Here is a 27,993-nt window from a genome sequence, read left to right as displayed (position 1 = left end):
GCGGCACCCCTGGACTTGCGTCTCGGCACCCACTTTGAGAAACCCTGACTTACAGTAGGTTGTGGGCTACAGAGCTGTGTAATGCTGGTCAATTGGTCATTTTGTGCATTCAGGTTGTCCAGTACCTGGCGGGGTGTGGGCTACTGAGCTGTGTAATGCTGGTGTCTCAAGGATACCCCGACATTGGATGGAACCCTGTGGAGGGGGAGCGCTACCTCGACTTTCTGCGGTTCGCTGTTTTCTGCAACGGTAGTAAAACAATTGAACCAAATGTCAATGTGGACAAGTAAATTGCAACGAGATGTTAATAATAAAAAAGAAAAAACAATAATAATGTTGTATCCTTATCCACAGAGTTGGTATGTTCCTTGTTGTTGGTATGTTGCTAATATCCCCTTGTTTTTGTTACCTTGCACTTTTATCCTTTTCTGATCAGGCGAGAGTGTGGAAGAAAATGCCAATGTAGTGGTGAGGCTATTGATCCGTCGCCCAGAGTGTTTTGGCCCCGCCTTACGGGGAGAGGGTGGCAACGGGCTGTTGGCCGCGATGGAAGAAGCCATTAAGATCTCTGAGGACCCCCATAGAGACGGCATCTCACCCACCTCTGAGAGCAGCAAGACTCTGTAAGATATCATACACACCATATTGTTGCTGTCTGGCAGATCTCCATATTCAAACTTTTGTGTTTTTCGTAAATTAACATCAATTAACGTCCTACTTGATCATTCTGCAGCATCACACAAAAGCATCAAAAGTAGCAGATATGAGGTTTCCAGTTCCACCTGTCAGAGACAATATCATACATGTCTCACTAACATAGCTTCCTGAACAATTCTAATCTGAGTCAATTGGCCTCAAAGTTGTTTAATGTTGTATTATACCACAGTTCGTTCCAACCTCAAATTGTGAGCCTTGTCTACCTTACTCATACATTACAGGTAGCAAGAGGTAAAGTTGGCTGTGAAAGACAAAGTACATTTTGTTTATATCGATTTGTAATCATAAATATTCATGAAACATCGGTATAATAGCAATAGCAATTCACTCAAGGACTGCAGCACGCCGGTACCAATATCTCACGGTACAACACTCATCTTTTATAAATATAATACTTCATTGTGAAGGACAAGGCTCACAAAACACTCTGGGATGTAATGGGCTAGAATCATGAGATAAAACAACAAGATCATATATTGTAGTATGGAGGGCTGAAACCTGTGCCAGTGAACAGGTGTTGAAGACATTACAGCTGAAAGAATTTAACGTGTGATAGTTTCCAAGTGAGCATGGTGAATTCCCTTGATGTCACCCTTGTGTTTTTCATGGATCATTTTGCATCCACCTTCATGTACCCATATGCACCTTGGCTGCTGTAATGATTGAATTCCCACCCTGTGGGATCAATAATTTGCAACCTAAACTAATCTAATCAAATCTAATTTGCAGGCATTCCGTGATGACTGTTTTAACTACAACAGGGAACTAACATGTTAATTAAGTGGAAAACACAACATTCTCTTATTTTCCACTTTACTGCTTTCGACTTGCCGGGAATCTATTTTCTTTGACATTACTCATAATCCATGTGAACATAATAGTAAAGGAGGGGCACACAGAGAAAGTAAAGGGCAGTCTCTAAGCCGCACCATTCTCAGTCCACTTCCCTGTGGGAATGTCCATGATAATCCACCAACAAACATCCAACAGGTCGTCCAACACATACAGTAATCCAGCATTGTATTGTTTCCTGAAGCGAAAATCCCTGTCCTCCGTAGCGGATTTCATTATCAGCTACTGTGTAATTTGTGTCATAACAATTCAATGACGACTTACCACTAGGTTCCTGTGTGTGTGTGTGTGTGTGTGTGTGTGTGTGTGTGTGTGTGTGTGTGTGTGTGTGTGTGTGTGTGTGTGTGTGTGTGTGTGTGTGTGTGTGTGTGTGTGTGTGTGTGTGTGTGTGTGTGTGTGTGTGTGTGTGTGTGTGTGTGTGTGTGCGCGCGCAGTAGTGAGGTTTTGGAGGATGAGGACGATGACACCATTCATATGGGGAATGCCATCATGACTTTCTATGCTGCTCTCATTGATCTGCTGGGACGCTGTGCGCCTGAGATGCACGTACGTAAAGTATAGGCAACACACGCACACACACGCGCACACACACACACACACACACACACACACACACACACACACACACACACACACACACACACACACACACACTTAGCCATGTAGACACAAGCACGCAGATTTACAAGCTCATAACACTGCTTGTAGATCGGCTATTCTTGGGTGTGTGAGCGCACAACTAAGTATAAAATAGTGACAACTCTAACCCCTATCTTGTGCCATCAATGACCCCTTATCACTACTAGGGATATGGGGTAAGGGGTGGCGCAAAATGTCTAATCCAAACCCCCAATCCTAACCTGACTATTTTCCTAACTGCAAGAATAATATAACTCTACTATTTTATAGTTTCTATTCTATTATACAATTGAAAACATGTACGCAACCCAATACCCAAAGTCACCAGCTACTACGCCACTGACACGCTGGGTGAAGCCGAAGCAGGAGCAACACACACTGCAACAACACACTCACACGTCACAGACTTACCCTCCGCGTCGATCCACGGCTATCTCCTCATGTCGCGCCGCACGCCCACACTCAACACCACCCGCGTAAAAATTGTCATTGCACTGCCACTAAAGCCGGCTCCCGTCCAGACTCACAAACAATATCAATAATCAATCAATAATAAACACAAACACGCCACAAGCACCGACACCCCCGCCTAATTTGTTGCCACGTCTATGAAAACAAGCCCAGAAATAATGCCATTCAACACGCTACTTACACACACTACCACTCGCTTACAATACGCGGACCTGGCAACACTACATCCCCTCTCCCATTTGCTCAAAGCCAACCACGTCACCCACGAGAGTTTTGCTGTTACGTCCGCTTGCAACACCGGAAGTTACATGCTACACACACACACATTAGAAGAACAACACGAACACAACACTACTCACACACACACGGGCCACTGTTGCCAGGTCTATGAAAACAGGCCCAGAAACAAGCAAACAGACCCAGAAACAAAGCCTTTCACCACGCTACTTACACACACTACAACTCTCTTACAATTCACGACCCTGGCAACATTGTTCCCCGGCTTCCACAACACACACAGTCCCACACACACACACACACACACACACATTCGGACTTGGATGGACAGCGGCGCGATTACATACATACACTGTTTAATTCATGCAAACACGACAATTGCACCACCAGTTTCATTAATGTAAACACGACAATTGCGCGACCCGTTTAATTAATGGAAACATGACAACTGCGAGGCACCGAGGCGCATGGATTCTCTGTGTGTGTGTGACTGTGTGTGTGTGCGTGCGTGCGGGGTGCCTCTGCATTGGAGTGTTTATGTCAGTCAGCGATGCGATCCGTTGTTATTCAGCCAGGAAAACAATCTAAACATTATATACTAACGTCAGCATCGGGCAGATTAACACACACAAGCGTTATTAGTTGAGTTTTCTTATTGAAGTGCCTCTGAATTGTAACGGTGTGTTTATGTCAGTCAGCGATGCGATCCGTACCAGCAACATACGCACGGACTGGAGAGAGGCGAAGTGTTTCTCTCCCTTCGCCTCATGTCGCCCTCATTGTAACTACAAATATTGTTCCCCAACAAACAATGTGGGGTCACTGCAATCCGCAATCCAAAAGATTGTAGCCCTACTATAATGCAGTCAAGGTCCCCCAAAAAATATACTACACTATGTTCTGCTCCATTCTCAACATCTTTTGCTCTCCAAAAACAGTAATTTATTGTAAGTAAACAAAAACAGTAAAAATTGCTGCTTATTTTCATTTACATTAACTTTCTTTGATGTGAAAATACAACAAATAATAATAATACCCATCCGTTACTACATGTCAACACACACACACACACGCACACACACACACACACATTGAACAGCCTGCCGGAAAACAAAAGTAGAAGAAGAAGAACAACAACACACCGCACACTGATTCTAACTTGGATGGAGAGCGCCGCGATTACATACACAGTTAAAATCATGCAAACACGAACATTGCGCGAACGACTGCGTCGACACCTGCCGTGGAACAAACGGGACGAACCGAGGCGCATATATGGATAAGAACAACAACACCAACACTACACGCACACGAGCGCACGCGCTACAACACAAAACAGCTGCATACAACGCGTGTCACTGTGGACTTCTGTATCGCAACGCGGGGCAACGCAACTCTGGGATGAGCGGGCCGAAGGCCCGCGAAATTCTAGTATATAACAACCATATTCTTGGAGGAAAATGTATATTTCTCAAATTCTACTATGTGGAGACATTTGACCCTCACAAGTTGTGTTGTGTGTCAGTTGATCCATGCTGGTAAAGGCGAGGCGATCCGCATCAGAGCCATCCTGAGGTCTCTGATCCCCATCGAAGACCTGGAGGGAGTCATCAGCATACCCTTCCCCATGCCCACCCTCGCCAAGGGTAGGAACACACACACCAGTACGCAGGCACGCACGCAGGCACGCACGCAGGCACGCAAGCAGGCACGCACGCACGCACGCAGCTTTGCTGTCGGGTGGAAACCTTGTATGTCCAAATAAAACTGTTCCAGTGGATCCAACATAGTTATTATTTAGTCACAAGCTCTTGTTTATACTTTGTATTGGTTTAATGTTTATAAAACCCACAGACAGACTTACTGTAATTTCTGTCATTTAAAAATACTAGACCTGTACGTGCCCGTCGCAGTCGGCCACCGGCCTACTTGGGAACGATGCAACTTGGGAAACTAATGATATACGTTGTCATAGCACACCTCCAGCCGGTGTCCCACATGGAGATCTGTGTATGTGCCTGTGTGTGAAGACTGCAAACTGAAAAGTGTACATGGCAATTCGGCCCACTGGCAGAGCCTGATTGGTTGAGCCTCAATTGGCTGAGGCAGAGGCTGGAAATTGCACAGGTGAAAGGAGTTCCTCATTAGGCCCACTGGCAGAGCCTGACCAGAGCCTTTTGTGGTGGTTCTGGAGAACCGTGGGTCCGACCGACTCGATACCTGGCACTGCACTCCCTGTGGGGGTGTGGAACGCGTGTGTCGAATGTGAAGTCGGTGGGTCAAATGGTTCTCAAGTTATGTGCATTACAACCGCACACACACGTACGCACGCACGCACGCACGCAGAGACGTGGCGCATTATATAGTAGATTAAAAAAAGCGTGTGTGTGTGCTTGTGTTGTGTGCATGCAGACGGCACGGTGGTAGAACCAGACATGTCGGCAGGGTTCTGTCCAGACCATAAGGCAGCCATGGTGTTGTTCCTGGACCGGGTCTACGGCATAGAAGAACAGAACTTCCTCTTACATCTGTTAGAAGTAGGCTTCCTGCCAGACCTGCGGGCTGCTGCCTCACTGGACACGGTGAGTGGAAAGGAGCGTGCGTGCGTGCGTGAGTGTGTGTTTGACATTGAAATTGTTTATTGGGTATAGATTAACCTTCTCTTTTTCAAAGAAACATAATTGCACAGCTAATAAACGTCATGGTCATGGACATTTGAATTCAAATCTTTTCTTCAGGGAATATTGTCAGCTACACTTTTCAAATGACTCTGCTCTTTAAAGTTGATTAAAAACACAATGGCATCATAACATTGACACAAATCTAACCATACAATAGTATTTAAGTTGTTGAAGCTGTCTCAAGCAAGTTTCAAAAAATCTCCAATGGCATCCTCGAAAATATGCTTTGAAAGACTTATGTTATGTTACAACTAAGATAATACAACAACCTTTACTGTATGTCATTGACAGAATCCACCCGCTCATCACTACATCGTTCCAGTTAATTCTAACGTGTTATTGATGGTCTCTGTGTATGTGGCCCAGGCTGCTCTCAGTGCCACAGACATGGCCCTGGCCCTCAACAGGTACCTGTGCACGGCTGTGCTTCCTCTGCTCACCAAGTGCGCCCCGCTGTTCGCCGGCACGGAGCCCTTCGCCTCGCTGATCGACTCTCTGCTCCACACGGTCTACCGACTGTCCAAGGGCTGCTGTCTCACCAAGGCACAGAGGGACGCCATCGAGGATTGTCTGCTGGCTGTCTGCGGGTACGTCTGGACAGCAGTGGACACCCTATACAGTTGCTTTTTGGCAAAACCTTGGACGTATGTTGCTCCAAGAAAGCTACACATATTTAAGAAAAATAAGAGTGGGACACCGTATAATACAGCACGGTAAATACAGTTCCAGCTTTACCCAGCTGATGGCTACTCGAAGGCGGAGGCTTGGAGACAAAATGATCAGATGGCCTCTCTACCCATGAAGTTATTTATGGCTGCCCATTCTATGCTTTATATAGTTTTTTGGATTTATATTAATCATTTTTGCCTTCTTTTGTTTGCCCTCACTGTAATGTTTATATGCCTTAAACATTCCTGCATAAATTGCATTAGATGATTTTAGTTGTCTTTCTGCGTTTTGTATTAATTTCGTATTAAGAGCTTATTTCAGTAAACAACCCGGATTGACATTAACTATTATGTTAAAATGAAAATGCACAGCAAGCTGAGACCGGTCATGATGCAGCACCTGTTGAGAAGACTGGTGTTTGACGTTCCTCTGCTGAATGAACATACCAAGATGCCTCTGAAGGTACACACGCACGCGCACGCACACACACACACACATACACACACACACACACACACACACACACACACACACACACACACACACACACACACTCACACTCACACTCACACTCACACTCACACTCACACTCACACACACACACACACACACACACACACACAGCACCAGGCACACACTCACACAGGCACACACATGTACAGTACATAATTATGTCATCAGTGGCACGTTGCCAGGGTTTACAAGTAACCCTTTCAAAGATTGTGTTAGAAGAAGAGTAGCCCATTAGATTGTAATTCAGAGTGTTATCTCAGAGATGTTATCGCTATGGAAACATGGTGTCAGTCAGTGAAGCAGTGCATCTGTTTGACTGGATAATTGATCCACAATAACAGTTTATCATTATCTCTGTATAACCAGTACAAAGCAAAGACTTCAACAAATTCAAAGATTCTAATGATGCTGATAAATAAAGACACTCACAAGAATATGAGTGGGGATGTAAATTCTGCCTCAGTCTGTTAACCCATTTTGACCTGAGATCAGATTCTAAAAATGTCTTCTACATCCTGACAGTTTTCTGAAAAAGCTATGTTTCTATGTCAGTGGTTCTTCGATTTTTCAAAAATAGCAGACCTATGAGCTTGTAGATCTGCTATTTTTCAATAGCTAAAGCATAACATAATGCTAACACCAAAAGGGGTTCCCGCCCAGAATGGGTTGAATTTACAAATGTTGGAGTTGTTCCCAGTGTACATGTAACTTATTTTTGTCCCCCTTAGCTGTTGACCAATCACTATGAGCATTGTTGGAAGTACTACTGTCTTGCTGGGGGCTGGGGGAGTTTTGGAGCATCATCTGACGAAGAGCTACACCTGTCCAAAAAACTCTTCTGGGGAATCTTTGATGCTTTGTCACGCAAGGTGAGTGTAAATATGAGTATATACAGTATAGGTGTATACTGTCAAATTGTCGTGCTGGTGGTAGTAGTTAGTAGTAGAAGTAGAAGTAAGTAGGCTACAGTAGTACCGGTCCGTGGTACCCTATAGTGCAGTAGTTCTCAAAGTAGGGTCCAGGGAGGGACCCCCAGGGGTCGTTTAGGGGTTTCCAGGGGTTCCCCCACTAAATGATTTGTAACTCTGAGAGTGTACAAGTGGATGATGAGTTACAGGTGTCCTTGAATGAGAAAGTTTGAGAACCACTGCTATAGTGTGTTTTAGGGCCCTCTTGTGGTTGTCTGTGGTAATTACCACATCTCTTTGCAGGTGACTACACATTTGTGTTTGCAACTTTGCATTTGTGGTTGGGAAATCTGTCGAGACAGACTGCAAAATTCAAAAAGAGAAAAGAGGGCGCTGTTTCTCCTTTATTTGCCGATGGGTTCTCAGATTGGTGGTTCGGGTAACATACATACATCATGTCCGTACATCATGTGTTTATTTGTGTGTATGTGTGTCGTGTTTCCCAGCGGTATGAACCAGAGCTGTTTAAGCTGGCCTTGCCATGTCTGAGCGCTGTAGCAGGGGCTCTGCCACCAGACTACATGGAGTCCAACTATGTGGCCTTGATGGAGAAACAGTCATCCATGGACTCAGAGGGCAACTTCAACCCACAGCCTGCCGACACAGTCAGGTAGGGAGCCATGTTTGGTTGCTAATTTAGTTTTTAAAGTTTGATGTGTTTTTAACGTCAATAAGTGTACCATTGCTGAAAATAGTTTAAATATATAATGTACCTGGGGGAGCTTTGGAATAGGGAGGGGGGAGAAATTATGACAGGCAGTTTCATAGTTTCATAGTTTTAGAAATATAGTGCTTTCAAATTTGAGAAATTCACAATGGGGCTCAATGGCAGCTCTATGGCACGTCAAAAAATTACTTTCACCTAGAAACTCTATTCACACATTTTATAATTCAGCTTACTGTGGAGACACATGCTGGAACTTTTTACTTTGAAATGATTTGTAGTTTCGGAGTTATTTAACTTAAACGCCCAATGCATTCTCAATGGCAATATCACAAACTTTGGCATGCTGCTAGTCCTACATACTTACACCTAGAAACCCCATTCAAACCTATTTAGGTTCATCTTACGGTGGACATGTTTGCCTGAAAAGGAATCTTTGAAATGTTTCATAGTTTTAGAAATGTAGTGCTTTCAAATTTGAGAAATGTATAATGGGGCTCAATGGCAGCTCTATGGCATGTCAAAAAATCACTTTCACCTAGAAACTCCATTCACACATTTTATAATTCAGCTTACTGTGGAGACAAATGCTGGAACTTTTTACTTTGAAATGATTTGTAATTTCTGAGTTATTTAACTTTAACACCCAATGCATTCTCAATGGCAATAGCACAAACTTTGGCATGCTACTAGTCCTACATCAGGGGTGCCCACACATTTATGACGTGAGATCTACTTTCAAAATGACCAGCTCAACAAGATCTACCCACTGAAAAAATAAGTGTACCATTGCTGAAAATAGTTTAAATATATAATGTACCTGGGGGGGCTTTGGAATAGGGAGGGGGGAGAAATTATGACAGGCAGTTTCTGCTGTCAAAATATGTCCCCCCCGTATTTAACTTAAACACCCAATGCATTCTCAATGGGCCTCATGCGCCAATAAGTTCCTAACTTTTCCTCTTACATTTCTTCCTAAGTGAATTCCTAAGAGAAGTCCAGTCAGATTCATGAAACGTTCTTAAGTAGGCAGAATTGTTCGTAAGCATGTTCTTATGATGATGAATCCAAATCCTCATAACTTGAAGGGGTGTGCCAGTTCATTCAAATTATCATAGGTAGACGCCCCACATATCCTAATTAGCATCCTAATTACCATAGGGAACCGCCCCACCAATCCCATATAAGGCATTGGGAATTCACTTTCCTACCTGTGTTCACCCAGGTGGGTGTAGTTTTGCATGACTCCATGGCCTTGCCTGCAGTCACACCTGTGTGTGATTGCAGCTCACAGGACCTCACACATAGAAATAAAGTTGAGTGAAGTCAAGAATACCTAAACTAAAGTCTAAATATGGTGGAACACCAGACTCCAAACATTCAAAATCAATAATACTGTGGAGGTACTGAAGTGAACAGAAATGTTCACATTTTCAATATTTCAATATTTTAATATTTTCAATATTCATGAATGTATTTTATTATTTATCTCACAATAGTCAACTGGGGGGGGGGGGTGATGGCGGGGGGGGGGGGGGGGGGGGTTATGTGGTGGGTATGGTGCGTTTGTTTGGGTTGGGTTGTGAACTCTAAACCAGTGGTTCTCAAACATTTTCATGTCAAGGACCCCCAAATTGACATGCATTCTGCAGACCCCCATATGAAAATATTTTCTGCTAGGGTAATGTTTTGAAGATTTATCAAAATGTTTTGAAAATAGCCGATCTACAAGCTCAAAATGGGCAGTAATGGGACACGTTTGTGAGCTTGTATATTGGCTATTTTCAAAGTATAAAATGGGATTAAAGTGGTAAAATATTCCATATTTTGCTGTGGACTGCCTGGAACTTCCTCAAGGACCCCTTGAGGTCCTCAGACCAAACTTTGAGCATCATGCAGATGGCGCTGTTTTCCCTTTATGTTTTCAGATTGCACTTAAGAACAAAAAAGGCACCCTAAGAGTGCCCCACAGTGTGCGTAGATTCTGTTCTTACCTACGAACAAATCACAGCTAAGAAAAGATTGAGGGATCCCAAAACCTTCTTAAAAACTTCCTAAGTGGGTCTAAGAACAAATTTCCTCTTAAGAACTTCTTAAGAACGGTTGGTGCATGAGGCCCAATGGCAATAGCACAAACTTTGGCATGCTACTAGTCCTACATACTTACACCTAGAAACCCCATTCAAACCTATTTAGGTTCATCTTATGGTGGACATTTGCCTGAAAAGGAATCTTTGAAATGTTTCATAGTTTTAGAAATATAGTTCTTTCAAATTTGAGAAATTTTTAATGGGGCTCATTGGGCCTCATGCGCCAACCGTTCTTAAGAAGTTCCTAAGAGGAAATTTGTTCTTAGACCCACTTAGGAAGTTTTTAAGAAGGTTTTGGGATCCCTCAATCTTTTCTTAGCTGTGATTTGTTCGTAGGTAAGAACAGAATCTACGCACACTGTGGAGCACTCTTAGGGTGCCTTTTTCGTTCTTAAGTGCAATCTGAAAACATAAAGGAAAAACAGCGCCATCTGCATGATGCTCAAAGTTTGGTCTGAGGACCTCAAGGGGTCCTTGAGGAAGTTCCAGGCAGTCCACAGCAAAATATGGAACATTTACCACTTTAATCCCATTTTATACTTTGAAAATAGCCAATCTACAAGCTCACAAACGCGTCCCATTACTGCCCATTTTGAGCTTGTAGATCGGCTATTTTCGAAACATTTTGATAAATCTTCAAAACATTTCCCTAGCAGAAAATATTTTCATATGGGGGTCTGCAGAATGCATGTCAATTTGGGGGTCCTTGACATGAAAATGTTTGAGAACCACTGGTTTAGAGTTCACAACCCAACCCAACGCACCATACCCACCACATAACCCCCACCCCATGCACCCACCATCATTCCCCCCCCCCCCCCCCCCCCCCCAAGTTGACTATTGTGAGATAAATAATGAAATACATTCATGATTATTAAAAATATTGAAATGTTGAAAATATTGAAATTTTCTGTTCACTTCAGTACCTCCACAGTATTATTGGAGTCTGGTGTTCCACCATATTTAGACTTTAGTTTAGGTATTCTTGACTTCACTCAACTTTATTTCTATGTGTGAGGTCCTGTGATTTCTGTGTGCTGCAATCACACACAGGTGTGACTGCAGGCAAGGCCATGGAGTCATGCAAAACCACACCCACCTGGGTGAACACAGGTAGGAAAGTGAATTCCCAATGCCTTATATGGGATTGGTGGGGCGGTTCCCTATGGTAATTAGGATGTTAATTAGGATATGTGGGGCGTCTACCTATGATCATTTGAATGAACTGGCACACCCCTTCAAGTTACGAGGATTTGGATTCATCATCATAAGAACATGCTTACGAACAATTCTGCCTACTTAAGAACGTTTCATGAATCTGACTGGACTTCTCTTAGGAATTCACTTAGGAAGAAATGTAAGAGGAAAAGTTAGGAACTTATTGGCGCATGAGGCCCATAGGGCCTCATGCGCCAACCGTTCTTAAGAAGTTCTTAAGAGGAAATTTGTTCTTAGACCCACTTAGGAAGTTTTTAAGAAGGTTTTGGGATCCCTCAATCTTTTCTTAGCTGTGATTTGTTCGTAGGTAAGAACAGAATCTACGCACACTGTGGAGCACTCTTAGGGTGCCTTTTTCGTTCTTAAGTGCAATCTGAAAACATAAAGGGAAAACAGCGCCATCTGCATGATGCTCAAAGTTTGGTCTGAGGACCTCAAGGGGTCCTTGAGGAAGTTCCATGTCCACAGCAAAATATGGAATATTTTACCACTTTAATCCCATTTTATACTTTGAAAATAGCCAATCTACAAGCTCACAAACGCGTCCCATTACTGCCCATTTTGAGCTTGTAGATCGGCTATTTTCAAAACATTTTGATAAATCTTCAAAACATTACCCTAGCAGAAAATATTTTCATATGGGGGTCTGCAGAATGCATGTCAATTTGGGGGTCCTTGACATGAAAATGTTTGAGAACCACTGGTTTAGAGTTCACAACCCAACCCAAACAAACGCACCATACCCACCACATACCCCCCCCAGTTGACTATTGTGAGATAAATAATAAAATACATTCATGAATATTGAAAATATTGAAAATGTGAAAATTTCTGTTCACTTCAGTACCTCCACAGTATTATTGATTTTTAATGTTTGGAGTCTGGTGTTCCACCATATTTAGACTTTAGTTTAGGTATTCTTGACTTCACTCAACTTTATTTCTATGTGTGAGGTCCTGTGAGCTGCAATCACACACAGGTGTGACTGCAGGCAAGGCCATGGAGTCATGCAAAACTACACCCACCTGGGTGAACACAGGTAGGAAAGTGAATTCCCAATGCCTTATATGGGATTGGTGGGGCGGTTCCCTATGGTAATTAGGATGCTAATTAGGATATGTGGGGCGTCTACCTATGATAATTTGAATGAACTGGCACACCCCTTCAAGTTACGAGGATTTGGATTCATCATCATAAGAACATGCTTACGAACTATGGGCCCAATGGGCCTCATGCGCCAATAAGTTCCTAACTTTTCCTCTTACATTTCTTCCTAAGTGAATTCCTAAGAGAAGTCCAGTCAGATTCATGAAACGTTCTTAAGTAGGCAGAATTGTTCGTAAGCATGTTCTTATGATGATGAATCCAAATCCTCGTAACTTGAAGGGGTGGGCCAGTTCATTCAAATGATCATAGGTAGACGCCCCACATATCCTAATTAGCATCCTAATTACCATAGGGAACCGCCCCACCAATCCCATATAAGGCATTGGGAATTCACTTTCCTACCTGTGTTCACCCAGGTGGGTGTGGTTTTGCATGACTCCATGGCCTTGCCTGCAGTCACACCTGTGTGTGATTGCAGCTCACAGGACCTCACACATAGAAATAAAGTTGAGTGAAGTCAAGAATACCTAAACTAAAGTCTAAATATGGTGGAACACCAGACTCCAAACATTAAAAATCAATAATACTGTGGAGGTACTGAAGTGAACAGAAATTTTCACATTTTCAATATTTCAATATTTTAATATTTTCAATATTCATGAATGTAGCCGAAAATAGCCGATATACAAGCTCAAAATGGGCAGTAATGGGACGCGTTTGTGAGCTTGTATATTGGCTATTTTCAAAGTATAAAATGGGATTAAAGTGGTAAAATATTCCATATTTTGCTGTGGACTGCCTGGAACTTCCTCAAGGACCCCTTGAGGTCCTCAGACCAAACTTTGAGCATCATGCAGATGGCGCTGTTTTCCCTTTATGTTTTCAGATTGCACTTAAGAACGAAAAAGGCACCCTAAGAGTGCTCCACAGTGTGCGTAGATTTTGTTCTTACCTACGAACAAATCACAGCTAAGAAAAGATTGAGGGATCCCAAAACCTTCTTAAAAACTTCCTAAGTGGGTCTAAGAACAAATTTCCTCTTAAGAACTTCTTAAGAACGGTTGGCGCATGAGGCCCATTGGCAGCTCTATGGCACGTCAAAAAATTACTTTCACCTAGAAACTCTATTCACACATTTTATAATTCAGCTTACTGTGGAGACACATGCTGGAACTTTTTACTTTGAAATGATTTGTAGTTTCTGAGTTATTTAACTTAAACGCCCAATGCATTCTCAATGGCAATAGCACAAACTTTGGCATGCTACTAGTCCTACATCAGGGGTGCCCACACATTTATGACGTGAGATCTACTTTCAAAATGACCAGCTCAACAAGATTTACCCACTGAAAAAATAAGTGTACCATTGCTGAAAATAGTTTAAATATATAATGTACCTGGGGGGGCTTTGGAATAGGGAGGGGGGAGAAATTATGACAGGTAGTTTCTGCTGTCAAAATATCCCCCCCCGTATTTAACTTAAACGCCCAATGTATTCTCAATGGCAATATCACAAACTTTGGCATGCTACTAGTCCTACATACTTACACCTACAGTACATGTTTTTTACTGTGGCTTTTGGGGACACATTCTGACGAGATAATGGTGGAAGTCTGATTTATTTACTCTGTTGTTGTTGTCTTTTTATCAGTGTGAGTGTCCCTGAGAAGCTGGACTACTTCATCAACAGATACGCAGAGCACTCCCATGAGAAGTGGTCCATGGACAAGGTGGGTGTGTTGCAGCAACTAAATATGCTTTGTGTAGTTTCATGAAAATTCTGCCATTTGTTCTCTCAATTTGACATTGACTTGTCTTTTTTGACCCAACATTTCTTCCAACATTTCTTCGGGGCAGCCTACTGATCATTCTCACCAATTTTCAGTCAGACACACAATACAATGCCATACAATGCAATGTTATTGCTGTGGACACTGAACATGGTAAAAAGTGTTAAACAACAACACTTTTGGGCCGTGCTTCAAAATGCATTGTTAAATAAAATTGATCATTGAAATCTCAAGACTGGGTTTAAGTCTCATAATGTACTGTACTGTAAGTGTCAAATAAGCACTATATGCTACGCTGATCTACAAGCTCACATTGCATCCCGTTGTGAGCTTGTAGATCGTCTATTTTCTCATTTTTTGACAATTTATTTTTGAAAGTTTCTGAAAAGTGACCCTAAATAGGGATGCTAGGGTTTGTTGTGGTTAAAGGCATCCTCTCATGTGTTTGTGTAGCTTTCCAACGGCTGGTCATATGGGGAACAGATGTGTGAATCCTCCAAGAGTCATCCTCTCCTCAAACCATACAAGAGCCTATCTGACAAGGTAGGTACAGTACAGTACAGTACAGTACAGTACAGTACAGTACAGTACAGTACAGTACAGTACAGTACAGTACAGTACAGTACAGTACAGCAGGGGTTCTCAACCCGTGGGTCGCGACCCCTCCGGGTCGCCAAATTATTTTGGAGGGTCCCCAAATTATTTTCAAAAAAAAACATTTTTTTTTTTTTCACGATTTTTCAAAAATAGCAGACCTACAAGCTTGTAGCGCGCCACTCGGTGGCACGCTACAAGCTTGTAGATCTGCTATTTTTCAATAGCTAAATTATAACATAATGCTTAAAACACCAAAAGGGGTTCCCGCCCAAAATGGGTTAAGGTTATTGTAGCAGTCAATTTATATTGGGGGTCGGGAGGGGGCGGGGCGGGGGTCCCGAGTCATTGCCAAAGCATTTCCGGGGGTCCCCGGCCAAAAACGTACAGTACAGTACAGTACAGCTGTACTGGATTGTAGCACGCGGTTGATTACTGTCCAGGGAAATACAGTACTACAGTATGTACACACATTACTCAGTGTTAACTCGTATAAATATAATGCAAATTCCCTTCCATCGAACATTAAAAGTAACAGTGACTTCCAAGCATTTAATTCTCAAGTGAAATCATGGATTAACCTCAAAATGTTAACAGATTTTTCTCCTCCTACACACCATTTACACAACGCTCCTCTCCTGCCCACGAGAGCATAAAATTAGTTGTATTACGTAACATTACAGTATGTGCTTGTTTTTCATCGTGTATTATTTTATGTTTTTTATTGTTGTACCCTTGCCCAGGGACTGCAGGTGAAAATAGTCTCTTTCCTGGTACAATGCATCACATTTCTATTGCTGAGATTTGACACTGTCTCTGTCAAATAAATGTAATAAGCTAAACTTAAGTCGGAGAGTGGGGGGTTCGGGTTTGGGGTTAGAATCCACTGCGGTGCATCCGGCTTTGTCGAGCATCTACCTGTATATGGACACAATTAACTTGTTGTTGTTCGGGGAAGGGAAGCTGGGCAGGGAGGGTCGTATTTGTCACCACGCGTACTCCTACAAGCTGGGGCGGCACCTGTCACTGTCAGTGGGGAGTGTTGGACAGGAGGAGTAGGACGAAGGCTCCACGTCCTTCCGGTGGGTACTTAATTGGGGTAACAAGTAACAACAAAATTGTGGAGAAAAAAAGCTAAATGTCAAAAATCTAAAAGGAAACATAATACATAATGGTGATAGTATAACAAAATGGACCTGTAAGGGTGTGCATCAGTGCATGTCTAACGTTCAGTTTGCTTGTGTTTGCTTATGTTCAGGACAAGGAGCTGTACCGCTGGCCAATCAAAGAGTCTTTGAAGACCATGTTGTCCTGGGGCTGGGGCATCGAGAGGATGAAGGAAGCAGACCCTGCTACACTACATAACAAGTCCCGCAGAATATCACTGGCTAGCCAGGTAGTTCACTCAGAATATCACTGTCTAGCCAGGTAGTCCACTCAGAATATCACTGGCTAGCCAGGTAGTCCACTCAGAATATCACTGTCTAGTAGAGTTCTCAATCTCTGCCCGAACCCGGCCCGGCCCGACCCGGCCCGACATTTTCGGGTAGGGCCGGGCCCAAAATGCACGATAATTAGTCGGGCCGGGCCGAGCCTCGGGCTCTGTGATTTTCCGTGATTTTTTTAAATTTTTTTATATAATTTTATTATAACAAAAATAACAATTATGTTGTTTGTGTAATGTATTTATTTAATATGAAGAGGGCTGAGCTGGTGAATGTTGGCGATTAACTTATACAGTTTAGGCTATTATACTATATGTGACTGACTGAAGGAGGAGGAGGCGATGATCAGCAGCAGCGCACCAAAGTGACAGAATAGAACGGTGGTTGTTGAACTTGCTACCGCTGGCTGGCCTCTGGTTTGCAAACCAAATGAGCTGCTTACTGCTCAGCATCAACTATATAACTTAAGTCAACTTGCCATATGCTTAAATGTTTTATAAGACCATCGATTTATCCGCAATAGCTCGTTTTGGAAACGTCGGGGCTTAACGAGACACTGCTGTCTCGTTGAACCCAGCTGGGTGAATAAGCTAAATTAGGCTACCTAATCAACGGTAAATGCTCCATATAACTATGAAAGCGCCTGCACGTAATATAGTTACATGATGACCAAGCAATGTTACAGTCACACTGTAGGCTACAGCTATTTGCTTTACAAATCGTATCGCAGCGCGCTGTACAGCTGAGCTATTTAATTTCCCCATCGTAGCGCAGCGCGCCTCGTTGTGTGCCCACTCGCCCCACTGCCCAAAATAAAAGATCTGCAAGCTGTCGACAGACTCGACACGCCATCGAGCGGCATGTTGATGGTTTGTATGTCTGTTCTTTTGGTTAGGCAACGCACATTACGCGTGGTATGTGGGTTTGAGAGGCAATGATTAATGTAAACTATACAGTAACCTAGTAGATTATAGCCAAGTTGACAATTGTCATAATATTGCCAGTAGCCTATTGGACATAATTAACTGCGTCACTTCAGAGGATCGCTGCTACTTTGATTCAGAAGATGTTTACTCACCCCTGGAAATTGCTGGAAACCATTAGAATGTTGAAAATGGAACATTATCAGCCAATTAACGTGAGTTACATAAATCCTTTATTTCGGCGACTAGACTATTAGTGCGTTCTCTGACACGGTCGTCTCAATAATCCACGGCGTCGCGGCCATATAGTGGCATTTTTCTTTTTCCTTTTTTTCTCTTTTTTTTCACTCGGGCTTTTTCGGGTTTTCGGGCCTGATATTATGGTAATTGTTAGGGTCGGGCCGGACCTCGGGCCGACCCAGTTAGGGTAGGGTAGGGCCGGGCCTTAATTTTCAGGCCCGATGAGAACTCTACTGTCTAGCCAGGTAGTCCACTCAGAATATCACTGTCTAGCCAGGTAGTCCACTCAGAATATCACTGGCTAGCCAGGTAGTACACTCAGAATATCACTGTCTAGCCAGGTAGTACACCCAGAATATCACTGTCTAGCCAGGTAGTACACCCAGAATATCACTGTCTAGCCAGGTAGTACACTCAGAATATCACTGGCTAGCCAGGTAGTACACCCAGAATATCACTGGCTAGCCAGGTAGTACACCCAGAATATCACTGTCTAGCCAGGTAGTACACTCAGAATATCACTGTCTAGCCAGGTAGTACACCCAGAATATCACTGGCTAGCCAGGTAGTACACCCAGAATATCACTGGCTAGCCAGGTAGTACACTCAGAATATCACTGGCTAGCCAGGTAGTACGCTCAGAATATCACTGGCTAGCCAGGTAGTACACCCAGAATATCACTGGCTAGCCAGGTAGTACACTCAGAATATCACTGGCTAGCCAGGTAGTACACCCAGAATATCACTGGCTAGCCAGGTAGTACACTCAGAATATCACTGGCTAGCCAGGTAGTACGCTCAGAATATCACTGGCTAGCCAGGTAGTACGCTCAGAATATCACTGGCTAGCCAGGTAGTACGCTCAGAATATCACTGGCTAGCCAGGTAGTACGCTCAGAATATCACTGGCTAGCCAGGTAGTACACTCAGAATATCACTGTCTAGCCAGGTAGTACGCTCAGAATATCACTGGCTAGCCAGGTAGTACGCTCAGAATATCACTGGCTAGCCAGGTAGTACACTCAGAATATCACTGGCTAGTCAGGTAGTACACTCAGAATATCACTGGCTAGCCAGGTAGTACGCTCAGAATATCACTGGCTAGTAGTACACTCAGGTCGTTAACCACCTGGACCCATAGCCAGGTAGTACACTCAGGTCGTTAACCACCTGGACCCATAGCCAGGTAGTACACCCAGAATATCACTGGCTAGCCAGGTAGTACACCCAGAATATCACTGTCTAGCCAGGTAGTACACTCAGAATATCACTGTCTAGCCAGGTAGTACACCCAGAATATCACTGGCTAGCCAGGTAGTACACCCAGAATATCACTGGCTAGCCAGGTAGTACACTCAGAATATCACTGGCTAGCCAGGTAGTACGCTCAGAATATCACTGGCTAGCCAGGTAGTACACCCAGAATATCACTGGCTAGCCAGGTAGTACACTCAGAATATCACTGGCTAGCCAGGTAGTACACCCAGAATATCACTGGCTAGCCAGGTAGTACACTCAGAATATCACTGGCTAGCCAGGTAGTACGCTCAGAATATCACTGGCTAGCCAGGTAGTACGCTCAGAATATCACTGGCTAGCCAGGTAGTACGCTCAGAATATCACTGGCTAGCCAGGTAGTACGCTCAGAATATCACTGGCTAGCCAGGTAGTACACTCAGAATATCACTGTCTAGCCAGGTAGTACGCTCAGAATATCACTGGCTAGCCAGGTAGTACGCTCAGAATATCACTGGCTAGCCAGGTAGTACACTCAGAATATCACTGGCTAGTCAGGTAGTACACTCAGAATATCACTGGCTAGCCAGGTAGTACGCTCAGAATATCACTGGCTAGTAGTACACTCAGGTCGTTAACCACCTGGACCCATAGCCAGGTAGTACACTCAGGTCGTTAACCACCTGGACCCATAGCCAGGTAGTACACTCAGGTCGTTAACCACCTGGACCCATAGCCAGGTAGTACACTCAGGTCGTTAACCATCTGGACCCATAGCCAGGTAGTACACTCAGGTCGTTAACCACTTGGACCCATAGCCAGGTAGCGAGTTTTTTATTCCTATGATGGGAGGGAATTTGGAGCGCTGTGATTGGTTGTCAGTGGAGTAGGAAGCGCTGGGTCTGTGTTTTGGACCGCACACAAGTGTTTATGCCTACTAGTACTCTATGACTAGTACTAACCCTATCTCTAACTCTAACCTAAACATAACCGCAAGCAGGGGAGCAACGCATCCCTCACCAACCTTAATCCAAAAACTATTAACGTACCCCTCACCAACCTTAATCCAAAAACTATTAAAAAATCCGCGGTAGTAAAAGATGTGGCGGAGCGGTAAAACGAGCGCTCCTAAACCTGAGCCACCCTAGGAATAAAAAACTAGCAGCCAGGTAGTACACTCAGGTCGTTAACCACTTGGAACCATAGCCAGGTAGTACACCCAGAATATCACTGGCTAGTCAGGTAGTACACTCAGGATATCACTGGCTAGCCAGGTAGTACACTCAGGTCCTTAACCACCTGGACCCAAGCGTCCATGTTCTGGGGGAAACATTAGCCAATACTGTAGCAGATCTTGCTTGTACATTGGCTATTTTTGGCAAAGAGATTAGGTTTAGACGGGAAAAATCTAAGTACAGAGCCAACTCGGTTCCTGTTTACTAAGGTCACATTCAGACCTGTACTTCGGTAGACTAGCTGCGATTGGGGGGTGGAGCATTTTTAATTTGCCGCGTTTGCGTTGACATTGCGCTGTCAACCGCAGCAGGGAACCGCAGCAGTGAACTTTAACAATGTGTTCTATGGTGGTGGTGATATATGTATGGTGTTAAAATTATAGTTTTACTTTGAGTAATAGTTAGGACCTAAAGTGAGAGTAACTGAGGATAAGTGTGTTGGGGGCTGGACTGGACGTTACTGTGACTGTGAGAGAGAGAGAGAGTGAGAGAGTGAGAGAGTGAGAGAGAGAGAGAGAGAGAGAGTGAGAGAGTGAGAGAGTGAGAGAGTGAGTGAGTGAGTGAGTGCGTGCGTGTGCACGGATCGCTACAACTTTACCAACTTGTTTTGTAGTAGCGGCTAGCCTACATACATAAATAAACCTGGTAGGTTAATAGGAGTAGCCTACTGTCTACACAAACAAACCTACCACTTTTATCTGACTCCAGATCAGCGGAAGCGCCCGTCAGGATTCCCCTGTCCAGGTCTGTACTGCGGACTTTATGCGACATGCGACATTGTGCAAATGTGCGATGGAACCCAATCGCCTACATTCTCTCGCTATATATCCTGTACACTGCATTGTTCTTGTCTGTAACCTTCAGCATTGATATATTATCGTCTCGCTATATTGCAATAAGGGCTTCTATCTCTTCATTAGACCACGTCTGTCCACGGATCATCTTTCGCTGCGTAATAATGCCAAGTACCAACTTCTTCATCCCACAATGGCACATTCTTTGGTCATCCTCTATATTTAATGCGATTGCATTCACACCTGCGGTGATCCCCACTCTGGTGCGCTTTGAAACTAAGCGAAACCACAGATTTTTTGAGGATTCAAATTTGTTTGTACACCAGAATTTGAATGAGCCTTCATACCGGGCCAAACGAAGTGCACTTTCCTACAATGCGCAGCAGGCGTATAGTAGCAGTAAAGCATCCTGGTGTGAATGCCACCTTAGTCTAGAGAGCACTGGTTCCCAAACAGTGGGTCGGGCCCATTTCTGGGTCAAGAGTACATTTCAAAAAGTATATATATATATATAAGCAAGAAGTTTGGGAACCACTGGTCTAGTTAAGTTTGCATCAAACCGCTTAAGGGGTTAATGCAGCTGAGGTGGCGGTCAGAGGCTCTAATGTCTGTTCTGTTGATGTGCATTCAGCGCACAACAAGGAAGCATAAGAAGCACTTTGTCGCCATCTAGAGCCTAGAGGTCATTTGTAAAAAAATACAACCATGTGAAGAACAAGGAAGTGTTTGCATCTCCACATGGATGATAGGCTGCAGAAGTTGGATAGATTTCACAACTTTGAGTAACTTGTGCTTGTGCTAATATAAAAATACAGACCAGCTTATTGGTTGCTTCAATGACTGATATATAGAAAAAAGACCACATCTGAATCACTAATTAGCGTGCCGTGTTCTCATGTGAGTGCAGCCTATCAATACATTTGATAGGAACACTTTTCAGTTTGGCCCACAGCCGCTACTGAATGTGTATGAAAGGTGCTATATAAATAAAATTGCCTTGCCTTGCCTTGCCTTGAATGCTGATGACCACAGGTGCTAGCCTGCTACTGATTGTAGCAGTATTGATCAAATTAATTAAATGTATATGTAGGCCTATAACTATAATGTATAATTTTTTTCTTTTTGAAGTTCTATTTGAAGCATTTCAGAAAACTTAAGATCAGGATTTAGAAGGCGTTTTTCGAATCGCATCGAATGGGTTAAGTTGTTAAAGCTGTAGTACAAATGTTGAAGACAACAGACATTTATTGGTATTTGTTTTTATACAAAACTATCCTTGGGTAGTTGCCAGGTTACATAAACACATTACTCATTCAACAATGTGGACATTACAATCTGAGATCACTAAATGATATCTCATATAATGTTCGAGAACTGCATTTGGGAATCATGCTTTCGACTATGCTGCACCATTCTCTTGGAATCTACCTCAATAAGATAATTGTTGCGACCAGTTAACTATGGAATTGTGCGTTTTTTACACCTAATCCACAATCCCCGTCACTCTGTCACGACACTCGCAATTCCTGTCTCACCGCCAGGCAAGCCCCCGGGTCATCGTGACATCACGTGACATCAGCCCCCTGGTCACCCCAGGTGCCCAGGACCAGGTCATCATGATGATTCCATAGTTAACTGCGACCTTTGCGGCAACCACAGTGGTTATCATGAGACTGTCACAATATGATCATATATTGGCATTCCCGAATATGGGCTTAATATTGTCAGGGATCTCCATATATGGGCATTACAGGGATTGTATCAGCTGGGAATGCCCATACTGTATATAGAACTTTCTTTCCCCTTTTTTTTCCTTTTTTCTTTTTTTTAAATTCATGTTTTCTGGCGTAAAATGTGTGCCAGGGTGCCTCGGGCCACCCCATTTAGGGTCCAGGTAGAGCCAGACCTTAATTTCCGGCCCTGTTGAGATCTCTATCCTCGATTACTATGGTCTCCAGTTGATCGTTATTGTTGTATGTCTCCAGCTTGACTTTGTTTATGAAGACATGCCTGGTGAATAAATGTTAAATAAAATAAATAAATAAGCTACTTCGAGGACACATTTTGACCCATTGCTAAAATCCACACCTTTCTTTTTCCCCCCAGCAGTCTTTTGAAGGAGCTCCAGGCTTCAGTCCCAGGCCAATAGACATGAGCAATGTGACACTCTCCAGAGACCTACATGTAAGTGACACACGCACCCATGCACCCACTCATGCATGCACAGACACGTGCACGCACGCACACATTCAGGGATGACATGTGATATATCTTTTTGACCGATCGTAGTAACTCTGTACTCAACTTTAACATTTTTATTGCTGCAGTCTATGGCCGAGCTGCTTGCAGAGAACTATCACAATATCTGGGCTAAGAAGAAGAAGATGGAGCTAGAAGCCAAAGGTACATGTACTGTACTGTATTATTTTAGTCCCTCACACTGTCAAAGCATGTAGTTCCCATAATCAAACGTACTTTATTTTACTTTACTTCAATTCTTAATTTACGGGACAGTGCATGTTTATGAACATTATAATACCATAGCTAATTTAAGCCTAACTAACATCCTACTATAAAGTCTAATACCTAACCAATAGAATATGTAATGTTTTGATATTATCTAAGATTTAAAATCTTGGTTACATGTGTCCTCATGTGTCCCAATGGTTTGGGACGTCAGCCTTGGAGAGAGCACAGCGTGGTGGTTTTAATATCAATTACACAGCAAGGGGATATTGATTTGTTTCTGGGTCATGCCGTTGTGTTTGGAAAAAAACAGCGGATTATAGGGACATCCTAACTTCGGAAATCCTTCATATTTGAGCCCTTATTTGGTTTAAAGCCCTGTGGAGATTCCGCCTGTTGGCTGCCACTCACTGTTCTGCTAAGGGGATTAAAGTTGAAACATAAAGAAAGAGACCCTTTTATTGTCAGATCCTGTTAGCCTTGCTTTGCCTCCTGCTCAGATGGGGCGTGTGTGATGATGATTCATGGTCACGGTTCATGTTCACTGCAACCAGCAGGGGGCACTGTTTGACTGTGAATGGGTGTGTCCGTCCCATCTGTTTAAAAGGAGAATGGCTGTGCCTATTTGTCTTTTTTAATAGAAATAAATGTTCTGACTGACATCTCAAGCTATAACAGCATGTTGAGCCTATACACAGTAAAAATCTAAAGTGTTCATTTATAAGGTCTGTGAGAGTGTAATCTTTTGACTTGTTAGGAGTTAAGCGAGAAAAATGGCAACTCTGGATTTTATTGTGTGTGCTCCTGAGTACATCCTGAGTGTTATGTTAACTCTTGAGAGGGTAAAAAAAAATCCAAACAAATAAATCCATTTGTACACTAGATTTGTACCCCCCTGAGAGTTAAAGGAATACTCAGGATTGTACAGTGTTCTGTTAACACACTCTGGGGGTCTCCAGGTGGAGGGAGCCATCCCTTGCTGGTGCCCTACGACACCCTCACTGCCAAAGAGAAATCCAAAGACAGAGAAAAGGCCCAAGACATCCTCAAATTCCTCCAGATCAATGGATACACCGTGTCCAGGTGAGTCACCGTGAGACAGACTGAGACGCACATGCTGTTATCTCAACACACACATGACGTGTACAGTACAGTACATTATTTTACATTATGGCCGATTCATTTAACGCCTAGCCTGGAAAAGTAGGGTCTGCCACGTTGGCTGGCCAGGAAAATGCAGAGCGAAAACTCAGATTTATATACTACAGTTGGAGGCCATCGATATTGTCCCTTATCATTTGACCCATTTAGGCCTGACCTCAAAATTTTAAAAAATCCTTCTAAATCCTCCAGTTTTCTGAAATAAATATTTTCACGATTTTTCAAAAAATAGCAGACCTACAAAGCTCGTAGCGCGCCACTCGGTGGCGCGCTATGAGCTTGTAGATCTGCTATTTTTCAATAGCTAAATTATAACAATGTTTAAAACACCAAAAGGGGTTCCCGCCCAAAATGGGTTAACTGTCCTTTTGCGCAGATCACGCAAACCTCAGCAAAAAGAAAAGGACAATATCGATGGCCTCCAACTGTACATCAAAATCACATTCCATAGACCTCTCTATATGTGATTTTACAAGCTTGTATTATGGGCACATGATTTTTGTACATCAGCCTTTCCTTCTAAACGAATTGTAGGAGTTTTGTAAAGCCACAGTGTACATTATATTTCCTTTGCTTCTTTGGGTACGTCTTACACCTTGAATACAAGGCAATTGAAATTAGAAAGATTAAGCACTTAAACCCTGATTGGGGACCCCAAGGTTTCTATGGGCTACTTGGAAATGCATCACATTGTGAGCTTGTAGATCAGATGTTTTCACAGAATATTCAGTCATATTTGCTGAATGTTCATCTATTACCACAACTCTTTTGGCCGTGCACCCTCTGTTGACCCTAGCTGACGCACCCCCCAATGCTCAGTCTTGTTGTATTTGGCTGAAAATTACACATTTTCTAATATGATTATGGCAAAATAATCACAGAATGTCACTGCACTGAGGGACATGCAGCTGCTGTATACTCCCGCAGCTGCTCTATACATCTGCTTACAACAGTGCTTTACCGGATTCTGCCGTTTCTGCACCACCAACACCATGAAACCAGCCATTACCCTTGTCATGTCACACACACCCAAGAGGGCGTTCCGCACCACAAGGGGTGCACGCACCACCGTTTGGGAACCCCTACCACATTCCAAGAATAGAGACCACTAGGGTTCAAGCGGTTAAAACCGAAGCTACAGTACGTGTTGGTGTACAGTTGGGTTCCACCGATATTGTCCCTTATCATTTGACCCATTTAAGCCTGACCTCAAAATTAAAAAAAAATCCTTCTAAATCCTCCAGTTTTCTGAAATAAATATTTTCACGATTTTTCAAAAATAGCAGACCTACAAGCTCGTAGTGCGCCACTCGGTGGCGCGCTATGAGCTTGTAGATCTGCTATTTTTCAATAGCTAAATTATAACATAATGTTTAAAACACCAAAAGGGGTTCCCGCCCAAAATGGGTTAACTGACCTTTTGCGCAGATCACGCAAACCACAGCAAAAAGAAAAGGACAATATCGATGGCCTCCAACTGTACAGTACTTGTTGGTGTATACTGTCTTTGACACATGTTTTCTTGCTAGAGGTGGGAAGGTGCAGGAGTTGGACACGCCGGCGATAGAGAAACGTTTTGCCTACACGTTCCTCCAGCAGCTGATCACATATGTAGAGCAGGCCCACCAGCACATGATGGAGTTCGGTGAGACTTTGGCACCTTTCCCATTTTCAGCCATCACTATAAGACAAGGTTCACAGTACATGACAGGAATGTGCATGCAAATTATGTAAACACAATCAGTGTTTTTTCCTTTTTTTCTTCTCCCCTCTGTGCCTCAGATGTGGGAACGAAACCTAAAGGAGAAAAGGTTCCACACGAGCAGCAGATCAAGTTCTTTGGAAAGGTCCGGGCTGGCAGTCATGACATGACAAGCCATTATAAACTAAAGCAGTGGTTCTCAAACTGTTTAATTTCAAGGACACCCATAACTGTCAAGAGTTTCAGACCTCTAAAGGGTCCATTTGGAACCCCCTCAAGTAACCCTGAGGGTCCCTGGACTCCCACTTTGAGAACCGCTGTCATGCAAATAAAGTGTATAGAAATTATTAAAAGAAGCACAATTATTCTGCACGTATTTTTTATTTTAAGTTAGTTTTGTACCTACAATAGAGCGTCGCAGTCCCGCCCCCTTTCATGACGACGCCAGGCCCAGGAAATGAATCACAATGCATTTTTCCAATAGACATTTCAAAAAGTATTTATTTAAAGACCTTTTAAGCGTTGTACGAAGCCAACTCGAGTCGTGACAAATCATGACAACACACACAATATTTTGGACCAAACAAATAATTACATAGAAGAAAAACAACAAAAAAAGTGTTGTAACCTGCCGTTTTTTCTACTTTCTAATTCTTTGTTTTGCCCGAAATTTTTTGTTTGTTGTCATGATTTGTCACGACAAGTGTTGGCTTTGTCCGCGGCGTAAACGTCTTTAAATAAATACTTTCTGAAATGTCTATGAGGAAAATGAACGGAGAATCATTTCCTGGGCCCTGGTAGGGGGCGGGACTGCGACGCTCTATACTTCCTACAAAATGCTAAACTTAGACAGCTCTCTTCACACATGTCCATATAGCAGAGCTGTATCCTTAACTGTAGACTTTAAAGTAATGTAGGCCTAACCATTATGACCCCACAGGTTGTTCTGCCATTGGTGGACCAGTACTTCAAGAACCACCAGCTCTATTTCCTCTCCACTGCAGTCCGACCAATCAGCAGTGGTGGCCACGCCTCCAACAAAGAGAAGGAGATGGTGACCAGGTGACCAGTTGACACCAACATCCATAAGATTATCATTACTATAGCCTTTGGTCTAACAATATGAAGTGGTATAGGATCATAGGACCTAGCAGTATTATTTTCTGCCCCAATATAAAGGAAAGAATATTACCACTCAATTGCAGATTTGAATGCTGTCTTGGCTGAGTCGATCTGCATTCATGACCACTTAATTACTGTCTTTGTTAGCTGGGAAATGAAGAATGTGTCAAATCCTGTTATCTTCTTTGTCACCCTGATGAGCAGTCCCATTGCTTATAAATAGAAGATTGAGCGGTAGATTGTACACAATCCAAGGTGATTTTCAAAAGAGCTCAGGGCTATTTTCAACGTTTCTAAATTTATAGTACTTCACTCACACCATGAAATAAAGCAAGAATATTGCCACTAAACTGGCTCTCCTGGCTCCAATGGGCAAGTCGGTCTACTTTCATGAACACTTAACTACTGTCTTTGTTAGCCAGGACATTTGAAATGTGTCACATCCCGGATCAATAAAAA

General features: G+C 43.2%; 1 protein-coding gene across 1 annotated transcript in view; it reads left to right on the top strand.

The window, feature by feature from the left end:
• ryr2a (ryanodine receptor 2a (cardiac)) overlaps nt 1-27,993 on the top strand; it is a gene marked incomplete at its 5' end in the record, with an annotated part of 316,463 nt that overhangs the window by 197,626 nt on the left and 90,844 nt on the right. The window contains 18 exons of the mRNA XM_079492228.1: nt 114-249; nt 437-623; nt 2,007-2,115; nt 4,442-4,562; nt 5,329-5,498; nt 5,964-6,184; nt 6,638-6,728; nt 7,508-7,648; nt 8,194-8,357; nt 14,478-14,556; nt 15,070-15,159; nt 16,469-16,606; nt 23,190-23,267; nt 23,411-23,486; nt 24,509-24,632; nt 26,240-26,355; nt 26,493-26,557; nt 27,353-27,474. Coding sequence (XP_079348354.1) covers nt 114-249; nt 437-623; nt 2,007-2,115; nt 4,442-4,562; nt 5,329-5,498; nt 5,964-6,184; nt 6,638-6,728; nt 7,508-7,648; nt 8,194-8,357; nt 14,478-14,556; nt 15,070-15,159; nt 16,469-16,606; nt 23,190-23,267; nt 23,411-23,486; nt 24,509-24,632; nt 26,240-26,355; nt 26,493-26,557; nt 27,353-27,474 — 2,228 coding nt within the window. The remainder of the gene's footprint in view (nt 1-113; nt 250-436; nt 624-2,006; nt 2,116-4,441; nt 4,563-5,328; nt 5,499-5,963; nt 6,185-6,637; nt 6,729-7,507; nt 7,649-8,193; nt 8,358-14,477; nt 14,557-15,069; nt 15,160-16,468; nt 16,607-23,189; nt 23,268-23,410; nt 23,487-24,508; nt 24,633-26,239; nt 26,356-26,492; nt 26,558-27,352; nt 27,475-27,993) is intronic.

The sequence above is a fragment of the Electrona antarctica genome (genome assembly GCF_951216825.1).
Source record: "Electrona antarctica genome assembly, chromosome: 22".
Classification (NCBI taxonomy): Eukaryota; Metazoa; Chordata; class Actinopteri; order Myctophiformes; family Myctophidae; genus Electrona; species Electrona antarctica.
This window is presented reverse-complemented; position numbering and strand designations above follow the sequence as displayed.